General features: G+C 43.4%; 1 protein-coding gene across 2 annotated transcripts; it reads right to left on the bottom strand.

The window, feature by feature from the left end:
* Positions 1-592: 592 nt before the first annotated feature.
* NRSN1 (neurensin 1) lies at positions 593-8,722 on the bottom strand. Of its 2 annotated transcripts, none has more exons than XM_074848454.1 (3): positions 8,435-8,722; positions 3,190-3,387; positions 593-2,166 (listed from the first exon to the last, which is right to left on the bottom strand). In XM_074848454.1, exons 2-3 carry the CDS (start codon positions 3,376-3,378, stop codon positions 1,768-1,770), a joined length of 588 nt encoding a protein of 195 aa, XP_074704555.1. In that variant the 5' UTR covers positions 3,379-3,387; positions 8,435-8,722; the 3' UTR covers positions 593-1,767. The 2 variants fall into 2 exon arrangements, with proteins under 2 accessions (XP_074704555.1, XP_074704563.1); XM_074848462.1 differs by lacking the exon at positions 8,435-8,722 and adding an exon at positions 7,654-7,951.
* Between the last annotated feature and the right edge of the window lie 14,247 nt (positions 8,723-22,969).

The following is a 22,969-nucleotide window of genomic DNA, read 5'->3' as shown; positions in this document are numbered from 1 at the left end:
TACCAGCCTTCTCATCTTTTCCTCTTTAGCACTCCTTCATCTGCTTCTCCGCCAAGATTACAATCTTATTTTTAAGCATCGGGTGCAATGTGCTTTTGCATTTCTAATATACATGTGCCAATGAATTGTCAGATGCACCAAAACCTACTTTGTTTCATTCTCTGCAATCACATGCACATGATAAGCTTTTGATTGTCCATCTTTCCAGTGCTAATGTTTGGACACTGCAATCACATTGCTAAGACAGGCACTTTTTTCCAGAAGAAAATTTTACTTCTGATGCTGTTGTCAGCCACGATAATTATTGCAGATTCAGCTGAAACTTCCAAACACGTATGTTCTGGTTTATTTAAACTGTGGAAGTATGAACTGAGCCACAGACCACAAAATGTTTTATCAGCAAGGGAAAGAGCACAGCTGTTACCATGTACCTGTCGTTAGTGTGCTGGAATCTTTTTGACTTCCTCACCTATGAAAGCTGAAAACACAGACGGCATTAAGAGACCGCTGAATTTCAACTGCTGATTCCTCCTTTCAAACAGAAATATTATAGAGAAACCTGTTTGACTAGAAGGAGACTTCTCACAAAATCTGTGGTTGGCTCACGCCTAGAATTTTATTCAATCCATTCAAAAAATAGACAGAACTATTAGGTGGCACATATTGTCAGAGAGTACAAATGTCACATCTTTCTTCATACAGCTTAATTTAAATCCATAGATTAAGACAGTGAAATAATTGCCCTGGGTGGGAAAATAATTAAGGGTCTTCCATGAAAGGACAAGTCTTCAGGTAAGCATTTACACAAATGTATCTGCTTAAGCATAACTTTTTCTATCCTCTATAAAAATATAAACAGCATTTCAAAATGTCTTTAGATAAGTATGTTAAGGTCATCTAACATGGCATTAATGTACTGACAGAATATGGGGCCTGGGCATGTCAAACTGCCTTTAGTTATCCATACCCAGCCAAAACTAAAACATTTTGTGTAAGCTTCAAACATAATACAACATAATGAAAGAAACAATATCAAACCAAAGATACACAAGTATGATGTCCCTCCTCCCATGTGAATTCCTGATCTTTATTTTTATTGTTTGTTAATATGACAATGACTAAGACAAAAGTGGCAGTTTTGCACAGGTTAACTGTAACTCAGGATCAAGTATAACTTGCCTTTCCCAGAAAGTAACATTGCTAGGAAGTGACGTGTGCCAGGATCAAATTAAGGGCACTCACTGTCAGGTATGTTTTACCTGTGCAGTATTACTTTGATACAGACTGTAGCATGTGACAGGAGGACAAGTGCAAATTACAAGGGCAGAATCTTGGCTTCCCAGACAGCAGAACCAGGTGATAAGACTAAATAGTATTTTAAAGACAAGAACAAAATTAAACAAAAAGCCAACTCCTCTAAACTTTAAATAGTGGGATGTAGAGTGTTCCTGGTACAGCTGTCATAAATGCACCCTATGTTTTCCAGGGATGCAATCTGATAAGCTAAACACCTAATCATTGTTGCAAGGACTTATTGGTTCAACACAGATTAAAATGTTTGAATACACTGAATATATTGGTCACAGGTCTAATCACATAATTTCCCTTTTCCCAATCCTAAATTTGTATTGGAGCAGCTTCCCCATCAGCTGTGTGTTTGTATAGCAGAGCACTCGATGTTGTAATTGACTAGCACGTATGCCAACAACAGCTGATATTTTCCAGTTAAAGTGATCTACAAGTGAGAAACAAAACCTAAGGAAGGGGTCAGGTTTCAGATAAAGGTTGGACATTTTGAACTTTGGACAAAGTGACAGGTATCTTTGATTCTCCTGGTGCTGGCGCTTTTGTGACTGGGTTTGCGTGGGCTTTTATATCAGCTATCCTCTCTTTAAATCTTTGCTGGAGGTACTTTTCTTCTTTGGAGTAACTTTTAGCAAAAGCAGACATCAGCAGACATGCTGCCACGGTGGACCCTCCAACACAAAACAAGATTGCTCCTACCAGCTTGCATATATCAAGGGACCCATTAAACTGAATGGCACGGGTATCCACCACAACAAAATCATCTTTCCCAAGAGCTTCGATTTTCGGTGGCACAAGAAAACCCACTACAAGAACTGTTACACCTATCAGCATAAAAGCCATCCCGGAGATGAGTCCGACCTGGAAAACAAAGAAAGAAACAAAAAACCCAATTAATATGCCTTTCTAGTTTCCAGTTGGTAGGTAGTCCTAGGAGGTATTTAGCTTTCACAGTGTCTTGCAGGTACAGGTCTCTCTTCTAGAAGGCTGGTATTTTTCTTTTAGGTCTTATGTGGCCCTACTAGAACTAGAATATATGGAGAAATTGCGTTTTTACAACTCGTCTAATTCAGTATTGACATTTCTGGAAACAATGGAATATGCATCTATATATCTAAATAGCATTTCACTTCCAAAGGTCCTATCACAGAGAGGATCACAGTTTAACCTCAGTGTTGTGTGACTGACTATTTCTTTAACTTCAGGTGGTGGTTAGCACCAAGAGTTCAGTCCCTGCTGATAGTCTGTGTCACATCTGCCTCTTGCTTTTACTGAAATGTCATTCCTTTGCAGGGATTAGAAGGAAATTGCTATTGCTGTGAACAGATCACAGAATATTTCTAGCAAATTTCAAGTATAAGTGCAAACTTTGGTTCACACAGAACGGCCCTACCATCAGAGCAGAGGGGTTGGATCAGATGGCCTCACGGGCCCCTTCCAACCTCCGTGTTCTCCAGTTCTGTCGAGTTCCCTGACCTTAATGGAGATCTTGCCATTTTCTTGATCCCTAGGTTACACAGTCCCAGAGTTACTGCTGTTAACCTACCAGTTCTATTCCAATAATCTGTCAGGACTATTGTGGGTGCAAAGCAGAGGTAAACTACACTTTCAAGCTATGGGTGGGGTTTCCCAGACAAGACTTTGATGTTTCAGTGACATGGCTCCTTGTGACAGAGAAACTAGAGGATCCAAAGGCCCCAGAACTCCCTTGGAAGCTAATGTATCTTGGTAAGAGCTCTCTGCTTTTTGACAGATGGTTATTCATTCATCTCAGGGAAAACTGAGCAACAGAAGGCCTTTCTGGATGCATACCCAAAAACCCTTAGTTACATGGGCAAGTTTTGAAATGGGTTTCTCTTTCCAGCAAACAGCAATGGGTAATACCTTCCAGAATGCAGAGCTCCACCTGCTAGGCGATCTCTGGATCTGAAAATCATCCTCATACTCCCAAATTGAAGCTGTGCAGTCCTCATAAAACTGATGCAGGTAGGACCGAACTCCGTAGCGTTGGTACCCTCCCTCGGTGCTGCCCTGCGCATGCTTGGACCCGCAGATGTCAGCATAGGAGCTCATCCTTCCTACCTGCAGTGAGAGGTTTCATGCAAAGCAGATAGTTATTGATGTGGCAGGAGAGCAAAGCTGCCTACAAACTCGCTGGATGACATGAAGAAAAGCAACCCAGGAGAGATCTTTCCTTCACTTTTTTCCCCACCGAGATATGAGCCTGGTAGAGCTGCATGCGGTGACTCAGCTCAAGCGAACCCAAGGCACTCAGCGTCTTGGCGCAGCGCAGCCTAAAGGTGCTGCAGGGAACACTTCCTCCCCTGTGCAGGGTGCCCACTCCCCATCTTTCGCACTACTATGCCACTGCGTTTCCGTGGAGATTGAAAAAAGCAGAATATATCAGGTAACAAGCTAGCATCCCTCAGGGGCTCATGTTGCCTGTCATCCAGACTGCTTCTATCAGTTAACTAGAATTTGCAACCTTAGGAACTTTCCAAACTGCCGGGTAAGGGTTTTTTAATGTTTTTGCCTGAGCTTTTGAAGGGCAGGACTAAGTATTGATGTAACATTCATAGCGATGAGAAACAGAGGCAAAATAAGTCCCAGACAGGTTGAAACTGTAGATATCCTATATTTCAATATGGATAATCAAAAATGAAAAAGATGGAATACCATAACAGCACCAATCTGCTCACTGAAGAGAGTGAAATGGAAATACTAAACTTGTGGCAAACCACTGCTCCCCTGGAAAAGTCAATGCCCAAGTTCCTGCTGACTTTAATAAAATCAGAATTTTTGTCTGCTATGAAAACTACCAACAATGTTCTCTGTTCTTTCCACTTCATGGAAGTTCTAACACACAAAATTTGTACTTAACTATGCAGGTCCCAGGCGTGAACCTGCTTGCACAGGTGCAATGCTACTGAATTCATTAAAGTAATACTAGCCCCTAAAAAACTTGAGCAACAGGTCAATGTTACTTAAGCTGACTGACTTCTCTTTTAAAGAAGTTTAAAAAGTCTTAGTCCAAAGGGAACTGTTAATGAGTACTTGCATCTGAATGTCACAGATCAATTTATATCAGCTTCAAGGAGTTCATCTGATTGTCACAGCAATTGGGAAGGAGGGAAGGAGGGTTTGATATGCTCATGGCAGCTAGGACTTCCCAATTTTGCAGCCCTACAGCCCTTTGCCCTTCAGGAATGGGTGATCTTGGTGGGTATGAAATATGTAAGTATGCAAGAACAAATACTGCTTAACTTACATTAAGCAGAAGCCAGAAAGTATCGATGGGGAATGGCAACAACCTGAATGAAGCTTTTGACTGGGTCTGAAATCACCACTGGTATACAGTGATCTTCCAGCTTTTTGAAATCTGGTTGCATTCCTGGCTCAGGGATAAAGAGGAGTTTGCTTTTTCCTCTTTATAAAACCCAGTAATCTTGTTCTTTATTTTGTACATCTAATGTATTTAGTTTGGGATTGCATGATCTCAACATCTTATAATTGCAAATATCTCTTTTGCGACCCATGATGAGGTTTCAAGGCTCTCACAGAAGTCATGACCGAGTGGAGGAGGCAGCCTGTATGATGCTGGGGGCCCTCACAAGGGCCAGAGCTTCCTCCAGGAGGCGGGGGGGGACAGTGCTGGTGGCTGAGCTTTACAGAGCAGCAGGGCGAGCACCAGGAATAGCTTCTGGCAGGGGCCCCTTCTTTGAACCCAGAACTGCCTGTGCATTCCCTGTAGGTTTCCCTTTTCCTGCTCAGCCACCATAAAGTGTTAGGAAATCAAAGAAGTGCTCTCTGACTCTGTGATGGGCTTGCTCTCTGCTGATGGTACAACATCAGTGCCCTCTGGAGTGTGCTCAAGGTGTTGGCCTTCCCAGGCAAGGTAGAGAAACAGGCAGGGTGGACAGGGACCTTGAGACAGCAGGAAACTCCTGGGCAGCAGCGGCTGCTGTCTCAAGGTGAGCAGAAAGAGCCTGGTAACTCAGCCACCCCCTGTCAAGTTGTATGTCACCAATACTGACGTTTCCCACTACAGTTAATATATTGAAAAAAATGTTTGTGGTGCTCTTTTACAATGCTATGAGCTTTTGAACACCATTACTTTTTGACGTACCAAAAAAAGACAGTGGCATGGATATAAGTACATAATCTGAACTCTTGTGGGGAAACGCTGAAAGTTATTCTGCTTTTGGAGCTTGTTTGTTCTTTTGCAAATGAGCTCTTTTTGTTTCCCTTGGGAGTCTCTCCTCCTGCTGTTTATTCCCTACTTGAAAAGAGAGGAAAAGAAGTCCTCTTTTCTCACTGCCACCATTTCCTCAACAGCTAGCTGCCATCTTCCACAGGACAAGAACTGAAGAGCTCTCATAAAACCAGAGTTCTGCCCACCTCATAAAAATACCTCAGGGTGAAAGGAGAGGATGAAGCAATGACATGGTTTACCATAGCTGCCCCAGCTCTCACACACAGGGTCACACGGCCTCTACCTCACACACAAGAACAGTTTATGTCCATATCCCTCACTATGTCTTTTGGTTATGAGTAAGCAAGCACTCCACCTCCCACATCAGAAAGAGAAGACAGTAAAGAGGCCAACCAAAGCTCTGTGGAGACTCATCCTCTCGGCTCCTTACTTAGATCTTTATTCTCACATCAACCCTACTCCCTTAAATAAATTATGCTTAACTCCTTGCCAACTTAAGCCACTCAGGTAAGCATATTTAGCATCATATAATGAGCAGAAAGGGAAGTATTTTTCCCAGGTGTAAGTGACCCTGTAAGGTCAACACAGGGAAGGACCAGACCCAACAGGACCAGAGAATGTGGCCTGTCAAAGCTTGCTTGCATTACTCCAGCTGCCACCAGGAGACAATTTTAGAGCTGCTTGGTTTCTCCAGAATTCAGAAAGCGGGTGAAGTACATTGCTGAATCTGAACCAGCAACTGTAGTTACTGCAATTAATTTAAGAAAATTCAATGTAATGTGACAGAAAGCCATATAAACGCTACCTTGCAATTCACTGCACTGTCTATAGGTTTAGTCAAGAGAAAGGAGGGTGTAGTGTTTCTAACAGCTTGATGAAGAATTGCCTGTAAGAACCACACAGTCTGGAATCACTTAATATTACACATAGATTCTTTTCTTCAGCAATCTAAAATGCTAATAGATGGTTTTGGTCAGGCATATGAACAAAATGATAAATAAGAGCTCAGAGGTGGAACAGAAAGCAAAAGAATGAGTTGTGATACCATCAAGTAGCATGACCTTTTAAAATGGAAGGAAAAAAAGCCAGCATCATTAATTCTTTTTGAGCACTGCATAATATTAGTCTTACTGAACATTTTCTTTATACTCGGCCTCTTCCACTTATAAGTGATCTCCTGTCTTTTGCAGAATATCTTGTGCCTTAGAGAGAAGAAGGCTTCTCAGCCCTATATGACTCATGGAAGCAGCCTGCTAACTTGGCCTAAGATGGTCTCTTTCCTCAGCTGCAATGTAAACATAATGTTGTTGTTCTTGCTACTTACAGATGGGGCAGAGGAACTGAAACAGTCAGAGTATGGTGGGAGAAAAGTGTTCTCCATAAATAAGAAGGAAACGCGTGTCACAGCATCAATTTACACTAGATGAATAAATACTGCAGTAGTTATGATCGCTTGAGTGTTGATGTGTATTTGCATGTCTCACCTTCGTGGCTGAGAAATTAAATGCTGAGATGTTGGGAAACTTTTGCTAAAAAGAGTCACTGTTACCCAGATCTGTGTTACGCATGAGCTTAGAACACGCATCCAGGCCGCAGGAAGTGGTTTAATCATTAAAAGTTTTTCAGTGCCTAAACCCGAGGTGCCAGGGAACACGTGGGATGTATGATCACAGCTTCAGAGCACACCACTGCGTAGTAGCAATCCATCCCCTAGCAACTTTTGTTTCCATGGCAAAAGCCGTCCTGTTTACTTTGAGCTTTACTATTCTCCACTGAGCTGGGGAGATGTGACTGGATTGGTGAACAGGCAGATTAAAAGACGAGGAAGCTCCAAGAAAAATTACCCAATACATTTTCCAACTACTTTGCTTTCTTATTGGAAGGGTTAGATACATTTAAAAAAATGTAACCGGCGTCTGAAAGGCAGGACGAAGTAAGTACGACGTGCCATTGCTCCGTGACACCACACGGCCACCCAACGTAAGCCACGAATGCCGATGGGTTGGCACAGCTGAAGCCCCCCTCTCCCCTCTCCGGATTTACACCTTTGGCCCTTCTGTCCAGAGGGCCGCGTTTCCAGCCTTCACCTACTGGAAGCGAGACCCCTGTGAGCAGTGAATACTGGACGAAACAACCTGTCCTTGACAGCAGCCTCCGCGATGGCCTTTTCGATGCCTCAGCGACCTGTCACGCCGCTGTCCCGCACCTTCGCAGGCCGGAGCCCGGGTCAAACCCTGCTCGGGTCCCGGCTCCTTGCCGGGGCGGCTCCTGCGCCCCCGCCCTGCACGGGGGAGCGAGCAGGGCCCCCTCCGGCGCGGGGCGGGGGGGGCCCAGGCCGGGGCCTCCCCTCCCGGGGGCGGCGGCCCCGCCCGCTTGCCAGCCGCCAGGTCGCGGCCCCTCGGGCCATCGGCGGCGCAGGCCGGAGCGGGATGCCCCCGCCGGCCGGGCAGGACGCTCTCGACCGCCCGTTTCCCGGGCGAAGCGGAAGAACTCCGCGGCGCCCGCACCCCGGCAGAGGGCTCGGCCCCTGCCACCGCCCGGCGGCCCGCCCGTCCCTCCCGGCCCGGCCCGGCCCGGTCCGGCCGCCCCACGTACCGGGGCTCCGCGGGCAGAGCGAGCCCGGCCCGGCCGCCCCCCGCCCCGCGGCGCCCCCTAGCGCAGCGCGGCGGCGCAGCCCCCTCCCGCCACCGGCGGGGCAGCTCCTGCCCCGGGAGGGCCGCCCCACCCCGCCCCGCCCTGCCCCGGCGGGCGAAGCGCGGGGGCCCCGCCGCACCCCCCGCCGGTGCCCCACCGCCGCCTCCCCCGCGGGGAGCTCCGCGCCGAACGCCCCCCGTGAGGGCGCCGACGGTCACCGGAGCCTCCCCCGCCGAACTGTCGAGCCCAAGTTTGCCGAGAGGCCCGGGGCGGCGGGGTTACCTGTCCCTCCCGCCGCTCCCCTCGGCCAGCTGAACAACCGCAGCGGCGCTAGCTGCGGCTCTCCCGCCCCGGTCCCATCTCCGCTCTGCGCCGCGCCGGCCCCAGACACCACGTATTATGTACGGCCCGGAGCGCCGCTCGCTCCCGCTCCGTGCCTGCGCACTGAGCCGCCGCCGCCGGGCGCGGAGGGGCGCCGGGCCGCGCTCGCCCCCGCCCGCGCGTGGGTCCCCGGAGCGGCGGATCGGGCGCCGGCGGGGGGGGGACGGGACACACACGCCGGTCTGGGCTCCCCCCGGCAGCCGCTCTGCCGTGAGGAGGGTCCCTCCGGCCGCGGCCCCGGCGGGGGGCCGGCTCCCGGGCCGGGCAGGCCCGCGGGGGCACGGAGCGGCTGCCCACGTGCCCACCAAGGCCAGCGGGGTATCCTCCCGGGGCGGCGGGGACAGGAGGGGCCTTGGGACGGGTCCCTAACCGCCACCCCCACCCTCTCCCCTTTTAATCCGCATTGAAAAATGCAGAGTCAATGCCCTGTTACGTGTCCAGTCGAGTGGACAGACATCACAAAACCTGATGCAGGAGCTACGAAGAATAAGGCGCTGAGATCGGGGGGCTGGGGAAATAAATCTGTCAGCAGGAGACCCAGCTGGACTATTAAGAGGAACAGAGTGAGGGTGAGAGTCAAGCATTAGTGTTTGGGTCTGCCCTGGTAACAACAGGTTGGTTGTTCAGTGGGAAAACATTCCAAGTAAGCAAGTTTGGGGAATTAAGGAAGCTAGCGAGGGAAGAGTTAGCAGACAAGGCACTGAGAGCTGGAGATGCTAAAATGTGTCCCACAAAGAGGCAATATGTAATTCTGCCAAAGAAATAATGAGAACGTAAAGGGCAAGAACACTAAAGAGTCATTTCAATGTTCTGTACTGAAATGCACACAAAACCAGAGTATCGTTGCATGCAGAAAAAATGGAAGTGCATTAAAGCAAAATGGGGTAGTATTAGCCAAAGGAAAAACAAGGTCTTTTTAAAATGCTTAAATTACTATAGTACCTGAAGAAGAAGGTGAGATTAATGGTGGTTTCATTAATAGCCACGCCCAAGCTGCTTTGAAAAAACCCTGCATTTGACAACAACAGTAAGTTTGGGTAATTGCAGGCTATGGATCATAAAAATAGCTATTAAAAAAGAGCAAGTAAGGGGTTACATTTGGAGGAAGAAATACTGGTTTCAGTGGATTTCATCCTTTCCTTCCAAAGCTGTTACACCTTTCTTGTTTCAAGTAACAAGTAATGCCAAAAGTGGTTCCCCTGACCTGAGCAGAGCTACTTTCACAGCAGCATGCTATTCTGTGAGTAGTGTTGGCATACCCCAGCTCAAGGCAACTAACAAAGCAATAAACTGACAATTATTTGTGAAAAAAACAGGGAAAATACAGTGAAGTGATAAATGAGTGAAAAGCAGGATGGACTACCAGTCTTAAAAGTGATTTCCTGATTGATTGTCCTGTAAGACTAACACCAGATTTACATGTGGTATCACAGTTAGGACTGAACGCTGCTTTGTCCCACACCAGGAAGATGTCTTCTATAGAAAAAGCAATTAATCTTCATGAGCTGTCCTCTATTCACAAAGCTAGTTTCTTTTGATTACTTACCTACTGACAAAATGAATAAATAAAAGGAATACGAAATACCTGTGTTGGCCCAGTACTATTTTGTTTCCTGACACAGAAGTGATGTGCTCAGTGAACCAAGACAAATGAGTATTGTGGCAATGGGGACATTTACAGTAAAGCTAAAAATGATCTGTGAACTCCAAATTAACAACTCTGAAAGTTTAACCATTGATAGTCTCACAAGTCGCTTTTAGTGCACTTTTAGTGCATGAGGAAAACTGTAAACTCAGAGATCTGTTCTTGAAGTATAGCTGAGCTTGGTTATGAGAGATGTGAAACAGAAGAGTGTAAATGCCCTGTTTAGCCTTGAAATCAGCAACATCAATGCAAAGATGGTTTAGAATACAGGAACCTATAGGTCATGGTGTGACTCAGGATGTGAGCTGCTGTTATATGAAGGAACAGTTCTCAGTTCTCAGCTTTCACAAAATTTAGACTGTATTTATCCTAAAGGCTTCAGCTGGGAGTGGCATGGAGAGCAACCTCAAGCCGTAGATGTTGTTAACTTGATTTTTTTTCCCCTGTGGAGAGGAAACCCAAGCCTAGTGCTTTCCTTATCTTCCACCTGCTGTGCTAAAGGTCTGTGTTGGACAATAGTGAGCATGCTGAGGAAAAAATCCTGTATTGTCAAGAACTTCTGTAGGTGGTGGTGTTGGTTGCCATAGAGTTTACAGGCTTCTCTCTTAGTGAGAAGTGATTATATCAGCCAGTTTGGTGAACGCAGCTTAGTTAGCTTCTGGGAGTCTGTGCTGAATAGGAGAAATTACAGCCTCTGGAAAAACATGTTTCTCTTGAAGCAAAATGCAGCAATTGGTATGAGACTCATGTTCACTGACTTGCAGATGTCTGTCCCTATTTGCTTAATGGTGATGGCCAGCTTCCAGAGGCTCTTCGTGTTTCACGTGTTGCAGAAAGCCATGGCCTGAATAGTTCTGCTGTAGTGATGTTATTGACACCGTTGCCTGTCCTTCCCTTCCTAGCGCCTGGCTCACCTTCACCTGGAGATCAAGGCCCATAACACTCCCACTTCCTGGAAAACCTTCAGTTGACATGGAACCACAAGGAACAGCTCAAGCATGTAAAGGTGATCCACACTTTAAAGGGCAGCAGAAGAGAGATGGGAGAGCTCCTTCCACTGCAGAAGTGGCTGAAGGGGGCCATGAGGAGCAGGAGTTAATACCCTGCTTCTGGTTTCAAGTCTCCTCCAGGAACTGTTGCTGCCGTTCAGGTAGTGCCTCTAAGTGGGCAGAAATACTGGGAAGAAATGGGGCAAAAAGGCAGAGTTCAGTTCAGGTCTGTCGTGCTTTCCTGGTGCCCTTTCTGCTGCCACTTTGGCAGTTCAGAATGACTAGAGGAGGCTGTGAGGGGAAAGGTGGCTGTTTCTTATCCCCTCCCATGTGATGTTCAGAGCTGATGTTCCTCTTAGGATGCCCAGTATCCACTCTGTTTTCTGACAGCAGAACCTGGAGGACAAATCCATAGCTGTCACGAGTGCAGAGTCAACATGCTAGCTTAAAAGACATGAATACTTTTGCAAACATGTTGAGGTCTTGCCTACCTTTCTCCAGCCTGAAATGAGATCAGTCCTCTTCCAGCTAGTTTTGAAGAGATATCTGGTGAGACAGGCTGGCTCTGGGGGAGGCAGCCATTGCCATTCACTTTGCATACTGGCTTGAATCAAGTAGTCAGAGAGGGTATATTATAAAGAGTATTTTATTTTTCAAAACTTCTGATGCAGAGGGTGGTTTATGAATGGAAGGAGTGTTTTTTTCAGACTCTAGAGAGATGCTGCCAGCTGCTCCATTCCTGTTTTATCCAAGGTGATTTGCCTGTTGATATTGTCTAGAAATCTGTACTTGGCTACTTGTTTGTCAAATATTGCTGTATTTCCCAGTGCTTTCTTCAGAATGTTTTAGCTAGCAAAACTGATTAATTGTGATAATTTGTCATATTCTGCCACCACCATCTTTGTATATAGATTTGTCCTTGTCCCCTGAGCCAGAAATACAGTGGATGCTTTCTTGACAATCAAAATCATGAATCTAGGTGCTTTTTTTCTATCTTAACCTGAAAGTGTGTGGGCTAGAAATTGTTAGTTCTCTTTTTCATTCTTGTTGGTGCTGGTGAATTTGAATATTACAATACCAGGGAATATCTGGGAACTCCTAATCCAAACCACATATAGACACGTGCTTGAAGATGTGGCAACAACAGGGAGTTTGTATGAGGCAGTGAACATTTGCCTGTGAGGGGATACTGGACAAAGAGGGATAGGCAGGAGGAATTAGAAGTATTCCAGTGACCCATCTTCACTCAGAGGCTACCTCCATTCATCATGTTTGTGTTTCCAGAGTTCAGTAAGACACTTTCTTGCTCTTAGGCCCAGTTGTTTCCAAATAAGCTTTGCAGATGCAGTGTGTCTGCAGGGTTTAGAGACAAAAAGCCTTCATTTAGATCCAAATGACATGGCAAAATGTCAAAACGACCATTTTCTAGAAGTATCAAGCATTGGACAGCAAATGTGTACAGCAGTGAGTATTTTATTTGCAGCAGCTACTACTACCGCTAGACGGCTGTGTTGTTTTAAAATACACTGCCTATGAAGATCAGTGCCTAGGAGTTTGGGTAAATTTATAAAATTTGGTTTCTCAAGGGAAGTGTAATTCAAAGTCAAGGGCAGGTGGGGGGAAACTATTAAGAATCAATCTAAGAAACTCAGTTTTCTTGAGAGGAGACGTGGTGTAAGTGCTGAGCGCCCCTGTCAAGAGCAGACTTCCAAGAGCGCTCAGCTCCCAGTGGGACAGCCAGCAGGGAGCCGAGTTTCTGGGTGTGCTGAGCTGTGGCTGCCACGTGCGTGAGTTACTGTGCTTGAGTGGGTTAGGCCATGTCAGATGAATTTCTCTCCCTGCTGTATTCCTGCCTCCTGTGCCTGTGAGGGAAAATGTTGAACCAAAGCGCCTTTCGGTAATTCTTGCCTGCCTGTGCTTTCTGTTCCCATAGATGAGGTTGCTAAATATGCTCCACATGCCACGTGCCAAGTTCTTCTGTGTTTTGGGGCCCAAGTGGAAATGGAAGCATCTGAAAACTTGACCGCTACTGTGAATGCTGAGGGTCATGAGGGTAACATTAATAACTGCTTTCAAATGCCCTGGAGTCTTAACATTTTATCTGGCCGATCATATCCCAGAAGTTATTATAGTGCTTCCTATCAGCTTTTGATAGACTAGATGGCTTTTATAAAGCAGCCATTGTAAGTTTAGAATGCAATTACTCTGCTTGGTCTCTCATATACCTTTATGTATAATCTGAATGTTAACAACATGGCAGAGTGAAGGTAGTACAGAAATACGGTGTAATCAATGTTAACGGAGTTTTAAAAGGCATATTTTGATTATAAGGCCAAGGATGGGAAGGATCACACCATGATGTTATTACCCATGTATACTGGCAGTGTCTGTGAGTGGCTGTTATCAGGCAGGAATCACATTGTCTGGAGGATGCTATACAAACCTCTGCAAAGGCATCTTCTGGTTCAAGGAGTCACTTGTTTTTGTTGTCTGAAACAGTGTAATACACTGTATTTGTAATATAATTAGCCACTATATCAAGTGCCAATTGCTAGGCTGTCACTGATTGTCTGTTAATCTGTATTTCTTGTTCAGAAAACACTTCTGGATTTTGACAATGAAAGTCTCTCTCCAAACAATTACTTCCCTGAGAGTGGTAGGAAGGATTAGATGAATGCTGTCTCAGCTTTTGCAACCAACTAGATATTTACTTTCAAGAGAACCTGTATCCAATTGCAACCCAAAGACAGTGCCTGTGTTGCTACGAGGCTCTCCAGAAATTTTAACCTCTATTTAGAAGGCAAAACCCCAAACTGAGGTGAGCACGCACTGATTGTTCAGATAATTTATAGATGTTATGACAAAATAAATGTGTCAAATCTGTCCAGGGTGTTTGAATAGAGACACAAGGGAAACATTATCTTCTTTTTAGCCAGTCTAGTAAGAATTCGGTTCTACCTTTGACCCTGATGCACTTTTGAAGGGCATGGGACCAGTGGGATTACAGGCAGGTACTCTTGAGAGAGCAGAACACAGTCTATTATTTCTGAACTAAAAAATGATTGAAGTTCTGTGGCGACATTGTCCACCTTGATTAATTGATGATGTTCAAAAGTAAATAGGCAGCAATCATAGGCAGCTCAGTTTCATTCTCATGGACACCTGAGAGTGAGAAGGGTAACCACGCGCTCTTTGATGTATGAACCAGCAAGGTTCCAGTGTGAATATCATCCTTTTCACATTATTCTTGGACTTGCATGTGGGACATGTAAAACATTGCTGCCTTTGTGAAGACATCACAAGGACAAATTTGTTGATGTAAATCTTCTGCTTGTGCCTATAGAGTTTTAAAACCCTTTTGATTTCTATAACCATATTTCACTGGGAGTGTGGTGCTCTGTGCTTGGTAGAGCTAATTCAGCAGAGGAGCTTTTCTAAAGTTGTTTTTTGCATTGCCACCAAAAAATGCGTTGTTTTTGTTGCTCCCCAAGGATGAATTACCTGCTTTTATCTTCACTAATGTTGTTTTGCTTACAAAGAGAGCATAATAATCACTCATTTATTTGAACAGAGTAGAATAACAGTTGTGTGCAGACTTCACGAGGAAACAGCACACGTGTTCCATAACAAAATCTGTTTCACTGTCTCCTTCCTGCTGTTTGCTTGCTTGGTGTTATAGGCTATTATATGCTAGCTGCCTAAGGGTTGAAAGAAGAGTAATTCCTTTGAAATCAGGGATCAGTGAAGAGTACTGGGCAGTCCTGTGTCCCTCTAGCCACCTGTGTCTGATGGTTGCCAGTTGCAGGTGCATGTGGAACAGGGCAATCACATCAGGTTCTCTAAGCTTTTAGCCTCTGACAGCATGCAGCCTAGGGACTTATGGACTAGAGGAAGTCATAGCCACCTCTTGGTGTTTAACGGCCATTAATGAGCCTTCCCTTGTGAACTTAGGAGTCCCACTGCTTTTTGAATCCACTTTTGCTTTTGGCCACTGCTGCAGTGTGTTGTGGTCTTAATTCACTGTGAAGGGGAATCACATTCCAGGTATCTCTGCAGAATGAATTTTTAAATGGAAATTAAGTCACTTTTTCATTCTATGCCCTTGTTTATTAGCATGCTCAGGACAGCTGCTTGCTCCAGGTGTTTTGTGCAGAAAAAAATTGAAGACTAAGGCCCATATCTTCAAATCTCCTTTGGGATCTACTTATTCCGGCAACAGTATCTCACTGAGGAGAGCTAAGCCCTTTGAAACCAATGAGATGTAGTTGCCTAAATAATATATTTGAGTGCTTTTTTTTTTTTTTTTTTCTCCTGAGAAATTAACACATGTAATTTTTTTTACCACTTCACACTCTACAGTGCATAAATGTCCCAGTCATTATTTGCTTGATGATAAGATGATCATGATGTCACTGATGTGGTTTGGTGGGTATTGACATAGCTTGGAACTTTCACTGGATCACCAGCTACGCCTTTTTAGTTAGCTAGCTTTAGGGGTTTTGAATGTAATCCGAATGCTCTACAGCTAGAAGGTGGAAAAACTAGTATCTTCCATTCATGTTTGATATACCTGGCATTCAAAGAAAATTCTCTAATTCTCTTTGCTTATGTTATCAATTTCAAGGCTGAAAGATACCATTATACTTTTCTATTCAACATCTCTCATAACCAAGGGCAATATTACTGTTCTTCAACTTTTGGAATTATTTTTATCTATTACATAAATGAACACATAATTTTATTTTGACAGATTGTAAATTCACTGGAAAAAAAGAGTTTCTGGAAAAGGAAATATTTTTTCATTTGGTTCAGTGGAGAAAACAAAAAATGGAAGGAGAAAGGAAAGATTTTGAAAAAACATTTTGATAAAGCACTATTCAAAATTAAATAGTTCAAGTGACATCCGAAATGTCAAAATATTTCTATTTTGAAACTTAATCCTTTGAGTCTTCCATTTAAAATAGTGTTTTGGTTTTGTTCAAAAAATGGACCAAGACAGAGAGAGAAAACATGAGGCAAAGAAATGGAGTAGTCCCAAAATGAAACAAAGCATCTCATTCTGTGTCAGTCCAAAATAAATGTTTGTGTTTTGCAATGAAACCAACCAGCCTTTTGTTTCTCCAGCTATAGTAGGGGTAATGACTTTCTTGGTTACTTATTCCAGTGGTTAAATGGTCTTGCTGTTGTAAAGGTGCACCTTGGTCATAATCTGTTTAATGACATTGAGCTAGACTATGGCTTTTATAGGGGAGGCTTTTTAGTTGATTTATAGCATTTTCATTGCTGTAATCAGCACTGTGGCTATTGTAGTAGAGGCAATTTCTGGTAGTTAATGACTGTAATCTAAGAGAAAATAAGGTATTGTGATAAAGGGGTTCAAAAGTAATGCAGTGCTAATGCAGGCTAGAAATGAGGAACATTATTCTAACTGTAAGGCTAACTAATTGTTTTAACATTTTGTCTAGGAGTTTGCTAGTTTCTTCTTTGTTCTATATCTTAATCAAGGTTGGCAGTCATTTTGGAAGATGCCTCAGTCCACAAGAAATAACAGGCTTAATTCAGAAGATGTCAGAATTCATATAGCCTGAACTATGCAGAAGATGAGAAGGCACTTTTGTGCTTTTCAGTATTACCTTAAAAGAGAGTAACACCTCTTATTACCTACTGGGCAATAGTGTAGCTCCATTGAAGTCAGTGGCAAAATTGTCCATAATGTCAATAGAGTTCACATTTCACCATTGACACAGCAGTAAGTGCTTCCTTAATTTAGGTAGCTGTGTGGAATAGAACAGGAGGCTTTCTTTGTCTGAACTTTAATTGTATGGGTGGGGATGATAAAAGTGTTTTGCCAAGATGTTTGACCTCCTGCCTGACTGTTATAGCAATGGCATCCAAATGCAATTTCAATGCAGTTATGTGGAAGAATAATCTTGTAGCACTCAGTCTCGGAATCCTTCAAGCCTTAGGCCAGGGACATTTTCAAATGCCTCTAGTACCTACTCTACTGAGGCAGCATACCATAAAGCATTTAGAATTACTAAACAGAGAGAAAATGGTGTGAGGAGACCTTCCAGACTTTCTTTGGCAGAGAGGTTAGGTAGTTTCTTCAGACCTTTTGTGTTATCCAGAAGAGCATTTTAGTGGTTGTGGTTTTTTTGTTACTTTTTGTTTTTTTGAACTGAGTTTATGCTAGATAATGAATTAGGATTTCAAAATAAGACTATTTTGTTTCTTCATGATAAATCAGAAAGGAGGAATTGCCTCCACAGAAAACCCAATTAAAACCTGCTGCCACGATGGCTCAAGGGCCTCTGGAATGCATGATTAACACTCTTGTACCCTTTGACTTCCAGTTAATAGGTATTTAATCTATTACCCTATTTAAGCCCAGTTTCAGGAGTGCATTATAATGAATTTCACTCACATGTGTTGCCTGGGCTACTAGGGGAGGAGAAGCTCAGCTTTTTTCCTGGTAAAGTTAATAGAAAGGCTGTAGACCTGCAAAGTGGTGAGTGTGAGACTGTTGGTACCAGCTCTTTCCATTCTTTAGTGGTGTAATGGCTACTAATTAGTTTCTCAAGCTTTGGCTTAAATCCCATGTTGCAAAATAAAAGTTAAGTTACTTTTGAGAACAAGCTTTGTCCCTGCTCAAGCTTCTACACTGAGTTTGTCCACTTGACAATAGCACCCCTTGAGAGATGATGCTTGCATTGTAAGTTGACCATTATGTACATATGCTTAACTCTGAATAAATATTTCTTCAGAAATGCCAGAGCAGGGAACTGAGTCTTGTCAGCATCTTTAATGTTTACTGCTGCCTCCATCTGCTGCTGCTATGTTTTCCTCTCTTGAGATCCAGTTTGTTTTGACTCTTATTCCCCTTGCATGTTAATTACATTCATGCTGTGCTCTTATTGATGAGGAAAAAGTTGATATAGAAAGGCCAGCAAGGAAGTTGCTCTTTGTTATGTGTATCTGTTTGCTTTAGTAATGTGTGGGCATTCTTCTATTATACTTTTTGCATGTTTCTCTGTGACCCTGATCTTGGAAACTATGAGGTAAATTAGGAAAAAAACTCTATTGAAATCCATTAGTGCTAAACCAAATTGGATTTTGCTATCAGTTACTGTGTAATTAGACCAGATATTTTTTAGGCTTCTGGTGTCTTCTGTCTCTGGAACATGTTACATGTTGGTTTGTATCTTTTACTTAGCAGGCCTTAAATGCATTTGGCAAGAGATACTGGAAGGGTGTGCTCTGTAACTGTGGGGAAAAGAGAACCTGTTGTTCTTGGCTTTTGGTCTGATGACTGTTTTGATTGCTTCATTTATTAAGGGCACATTTTGAGGTAGTGGGTTCTCATACCCACTGCTCTTTCATCTGAGAACATCCTGAACCCTGGGTGGCACTGAGGTAATTAATGTACTTCCCAAGAAGGAAGATGTGTTGCCAACAATGCCTTCATACCTCACAGTAGACAATTAGCTCAACAAATAGCTACAAATAATGTAGCTCAGTGACTTGGGAGTTCAAATGGGAAAAAGATGTATCTATGCAGTCTTATTTCTTCAATCCTTCAAATTCAGTTCTTCACATCCTTCAAAAATCCATTGCATCCTTCTGCAGCACAATCATTTGACATATAAATATGCTCAGTGTCTGGTATATTTTGAATGAGATAAGACTGGAAATGAATAGAGAGGTAGTGATAAAAACAGGGCTAAGTGGTTTGATATACGTGGATTTGGAGGCCTGAATCAACTTATGATTTGCTAAATTATCTGTTTGCCCTTGTATATTATAGTGATTTCTTGTTTGTACATTAGCAACTGTAGAGCTTTATGGGAAAGTGTAAACTTTATCCTGAAGGCATGAGAAACAATGGCCAAAATTGAAGGCTCAAATCCTTTTGAAATTTGTGGAAATATCTCAAGATATTTGTGTTCTTAGACCAGGCAATGAGTTAGGGAGTGGAATATGTCTGACAGCTTCTATGTTAGCTGAGGTGGTGGTTATTGTAGATGGTATGATTTATGTTCAGCATTATGTAGGCTTATTAAATTCTATTCCTAAAATCTAGTTCTCTTCTGCTTAGTACTGACACTGAATGTTATGGGAAACTTTGGTAAACCACACTTCTATTCAAATTTGTTGCTGTATTCCAGTGACATGCAGCAGTTTGCAAAGTATTTGCGGTGCACTTATGTTTTGCTGATCAGGGATATCAATTAAACTCAGACACCAGAGTGAAAAGAGCAGGCATATTTTACTAGAAATAACTAAATAATGTAACAGAATAATACAGAAAACATACAGTAAGAAAAGACAGAATAGTGCACTTAAACAAATAGGAAAATACAGGGTAATGCATCAAATCATTACTACTTGAGAGAGAGAGAGAATAGTGATTAAGAAAGATACATCACCACTTGCATACGTTACCATCATCCAGATCCGCAGTCGCTGGGGAGCCCCGGTTACAGCGAGGATTTGGAGAACCTTTCCCTGCAAGTGGGAAATCCTACGCGGTGCGTCCACCCGTAGGTGAGGCTTCCAAAGTCGCTGTGAGCGGGCCCAGCCTTATATACCTAAAAATCAGTAAGCCAGAATAGCTGACACCTTTGTTTTAAGCGGAAATATCTGGTTTTCATCTCAGTTAGGTTCCCCCCAGAGCCTGGCCAGGGCTTAAGGGAGAAGCTAAGGGAGTTTCCCTGCTTATCTAGTTAATTTATGAGCAAGGTCACAAGGCCAGACAACTGTTTCCGTGGCCTTGTTATCTTGCTCACACATAAAGAAATATAAGGATACATTCAGGATAGACATGTTTTATGCTGTTTAAACTACATCTTCTATGCATATTTCACTAATGACTACATACAGAGTTAGCAGTTTCAGTTCAGGGCCTGTTGCTCAGGCTTCAGTATTCCCACCTTTTACATCAGAACAGTTGGTTTGCTATAACTTAGTATAATACCTAATAGCACAATGGTTATCAGTTATAAAATGTACAGGATTCATCTATAGGTCAACTCTGGCTTGGGCTTATTGTCCAAGCCTTAGCACTTCATTCGGTCCTTTGACCTATAGGTGAATCATGGCTCTCAAACCATCTCTATGGTTAGTGACATTAGTTTTCGTTCATCAGTTGATGATGTTTTGTCAGGCGTGTCCCGATCCAATATCAGGGAGGGTTCTTAAATGATCTTAGTAGTGATCTTAAGACACAAACGAGGTTAGATACCATGCAACCTTGTAAACTCTATTTCCTGTAACAAGCAATAATAGCAATAGGACAGAGGAAAGAAGAAAGAAAAAGTCAGAATACCTAAGCAAGCAAACAGAAGAGATGCAACAAAATCAGTTACCACCACGAATCCAGTGATGTCCTGTTGGTTCAGTCTCTCCTGAAATCTCAGCTCTGAGCCCTGAGAGAGGAGTACGCAGTCTTTTTATTGTCCAAGTCCCCACAATTTCTCCAAAGAGTCCGCCCATTTCCACGGAACTCATTGTCATACGTGCCGCCCCGTGTTCCTCCAGGTGCGCATGTCCAGGTGTTCACAGTGGTCGTGCTGGAGGAGGGGTGTCGGCCTGTGGCGTCTTCAGCTTCCGCACGCCTTCCTCACCCTGATTTCTTCTCCACCTGGCTCGTGCACAAGCGCAGCTTGGCAGGCACTGCCAAGGATGATGTTGTTCTGGCTTCAGGCAGATATGGTGGTTTCTTCGGGGACAATTCGTCTCCTTCAGAGCGTACTCCTTCATGGCGACAGGATGTTGAGGCCAGGTAGTGGTAGTGGTGTGGCAGCAATGTCGAGGCAATACAGTCTCTCACACTGCCCCATGGCTTGACATTGCTGTCCTCGTGGTGGTGCGAAGGATAGAGATATAAAGAGAAAGAAAGGACAGAAATAGCGTGCAACATTTCAACTAACGATATTTCTGACTAACATATAACTAATAACATCTTTAACAGATATATATATTTTCCATTAATAAACATGTAACTAACAATATCTTTAACAAATACGAATATCTTCAGTTAACAAGCATATAGCTAACAACATCTCTAACAAACATGTCATGCTCAAAATTAACTAACTCTACAAAACCAAAACATTCTACAAACCGATTTTAAGGTTGCAAGGAATCAGTAGAAGAACACAACGGCAGTTTACATGATTGACATTCACAGGGACAAAAAAGTTGTATTATAAGAACAAATAAGAAAATTATTATCAAGGGTCAGGCTATAAAGTGAATTGAAATTATTACTAACATATTATCCATTATTTCTCCGTGATTCTGGTAATATATCACTGAGTGTTTGTGGCTCTGGTAGTCCACGCAGTCTGTTGCCCTGCTCTGACAAAGTTGGGGTCAGCATACACAGCAGGAAAATCTCTTTCCACGCCCCTTTATCCTAAAGCGTATGTGTCATCTGGGCCTAGAAACTTCTATCCCAGATTTAAACAAAGGTAAATGAGCAATAACACTACAAATAACAAATAAAACAATATTAACACTGACAATGGTTAACAACATCCTAACCAAACATATAATAAAGGTAACAGTGACAATAACAATGTCAATTAACAATATTTTAACCAAACATATTTAACTAAAATGTGTCCCACGCTGGGCCTAATGGATGTACTCCCGGTCCTTGGGGATTGGGGGAAGAAGGTGGTTGTCTGCATGAACAAGTACAATTACAGGATGTTTTACATGGACACTTATAAGACTAACACATACATATCACAAGGGAAAATATTCTGGTTGTTGTTGTCAATTGTGGAGCTGAAGATGGTCTGGCTCGCTGGAGCTGGGGTCTGCCTTTGCAGCAGGAAAATGAATTTCCATGCCCCCAGCCCAGAGTGCATGTGTGGTTTAGGTCTTGGTATTTTCATCTTGCCTTCATGGGCCCAGTAATGACCTTTTAAAGCCCAGGCCCCATTAGCAAAGGGACCTTCCCCTGATTTGGTGTCTGTTGTTTGCTCATAATACTGGTAACTGACTTAAATCCACAAATTCGTTTTCCTCCCATTCTTGGTTAACACTTAGGAAGCCGGTGCTTCCCCCAGAACCAAGGGAGAGGGGAACAGTCACCCAAAGCAATTTTTGCAATGATAGACAATACATCTTAGAAATATTAATAAGACAATGAACATCAACACTATACAAAAATTTAAATTCACATAAGGATCCCCTGTCGTGACTCAGGATATCTTTCTCCGGGGGGTTTACCTGCAAGAAAAAGGAAAGAAAAGCTTCTCGGTTCATTTTGAGAACCGGAAGTGGGTTATAATTAGAAAGATGGGATAATCCACATTGTATTAATTTCGTGCTCCTTTCCATGAGCATCTTTGCTTTCCAGGTATACTTGTTTATTTGGGTATCCAATACCAATAGTACTGCTCCCACCATGGGGAGTTTGACTAAGACAGGTTGTCCTGTAAAATAGGATGGATTTCTGGTGTGGTCAGGGCCATGTGGGGCTGGCTTGATGCCCACAATGCCACTGAATTCCCAGAAACTTCACTGTCTCAGACGGTCCTTGGATTTTTGCAGAGTTAATTTCCCAACCCTTCTGTTTCATATGATCTACTGCTAATTCAAGAACTTGTTGTATTTCCTCCTCATCATTTCCTTGAATCAAAATACCATCTATATAGTGGCTTAATTGTGTGTGAGAAGGCAGCTGTATTTTATCTAAGTGTTCAGCTACAATTCTATAACAGATAGTGGGGCTCTGCAGCCACCCTTGAGAAAGCAAATGCTTTTCTGCAATTGGGATAGTAAAAATAA

The sequence above is a fragment of the Strix aluco genome, chromosome 1 (genome assembly GCF_031877795.1).
Source record: "Strix aluco isolate bStrAlu1 chromosome 1, bStrAlu1.hap1, whole genome shotgun sequence".
NCBI classification, from domain to species: domain Eukaryota; kingdom Metazoa; phylum Chordata; class Aves; order Strigiformes; family Strigidae; genus Strix; species Strix aluco.
Note: the sequence above shows the minus strand (reverse complement) of the source record. Positions and strands in the feature narration are given on the sequence as shown.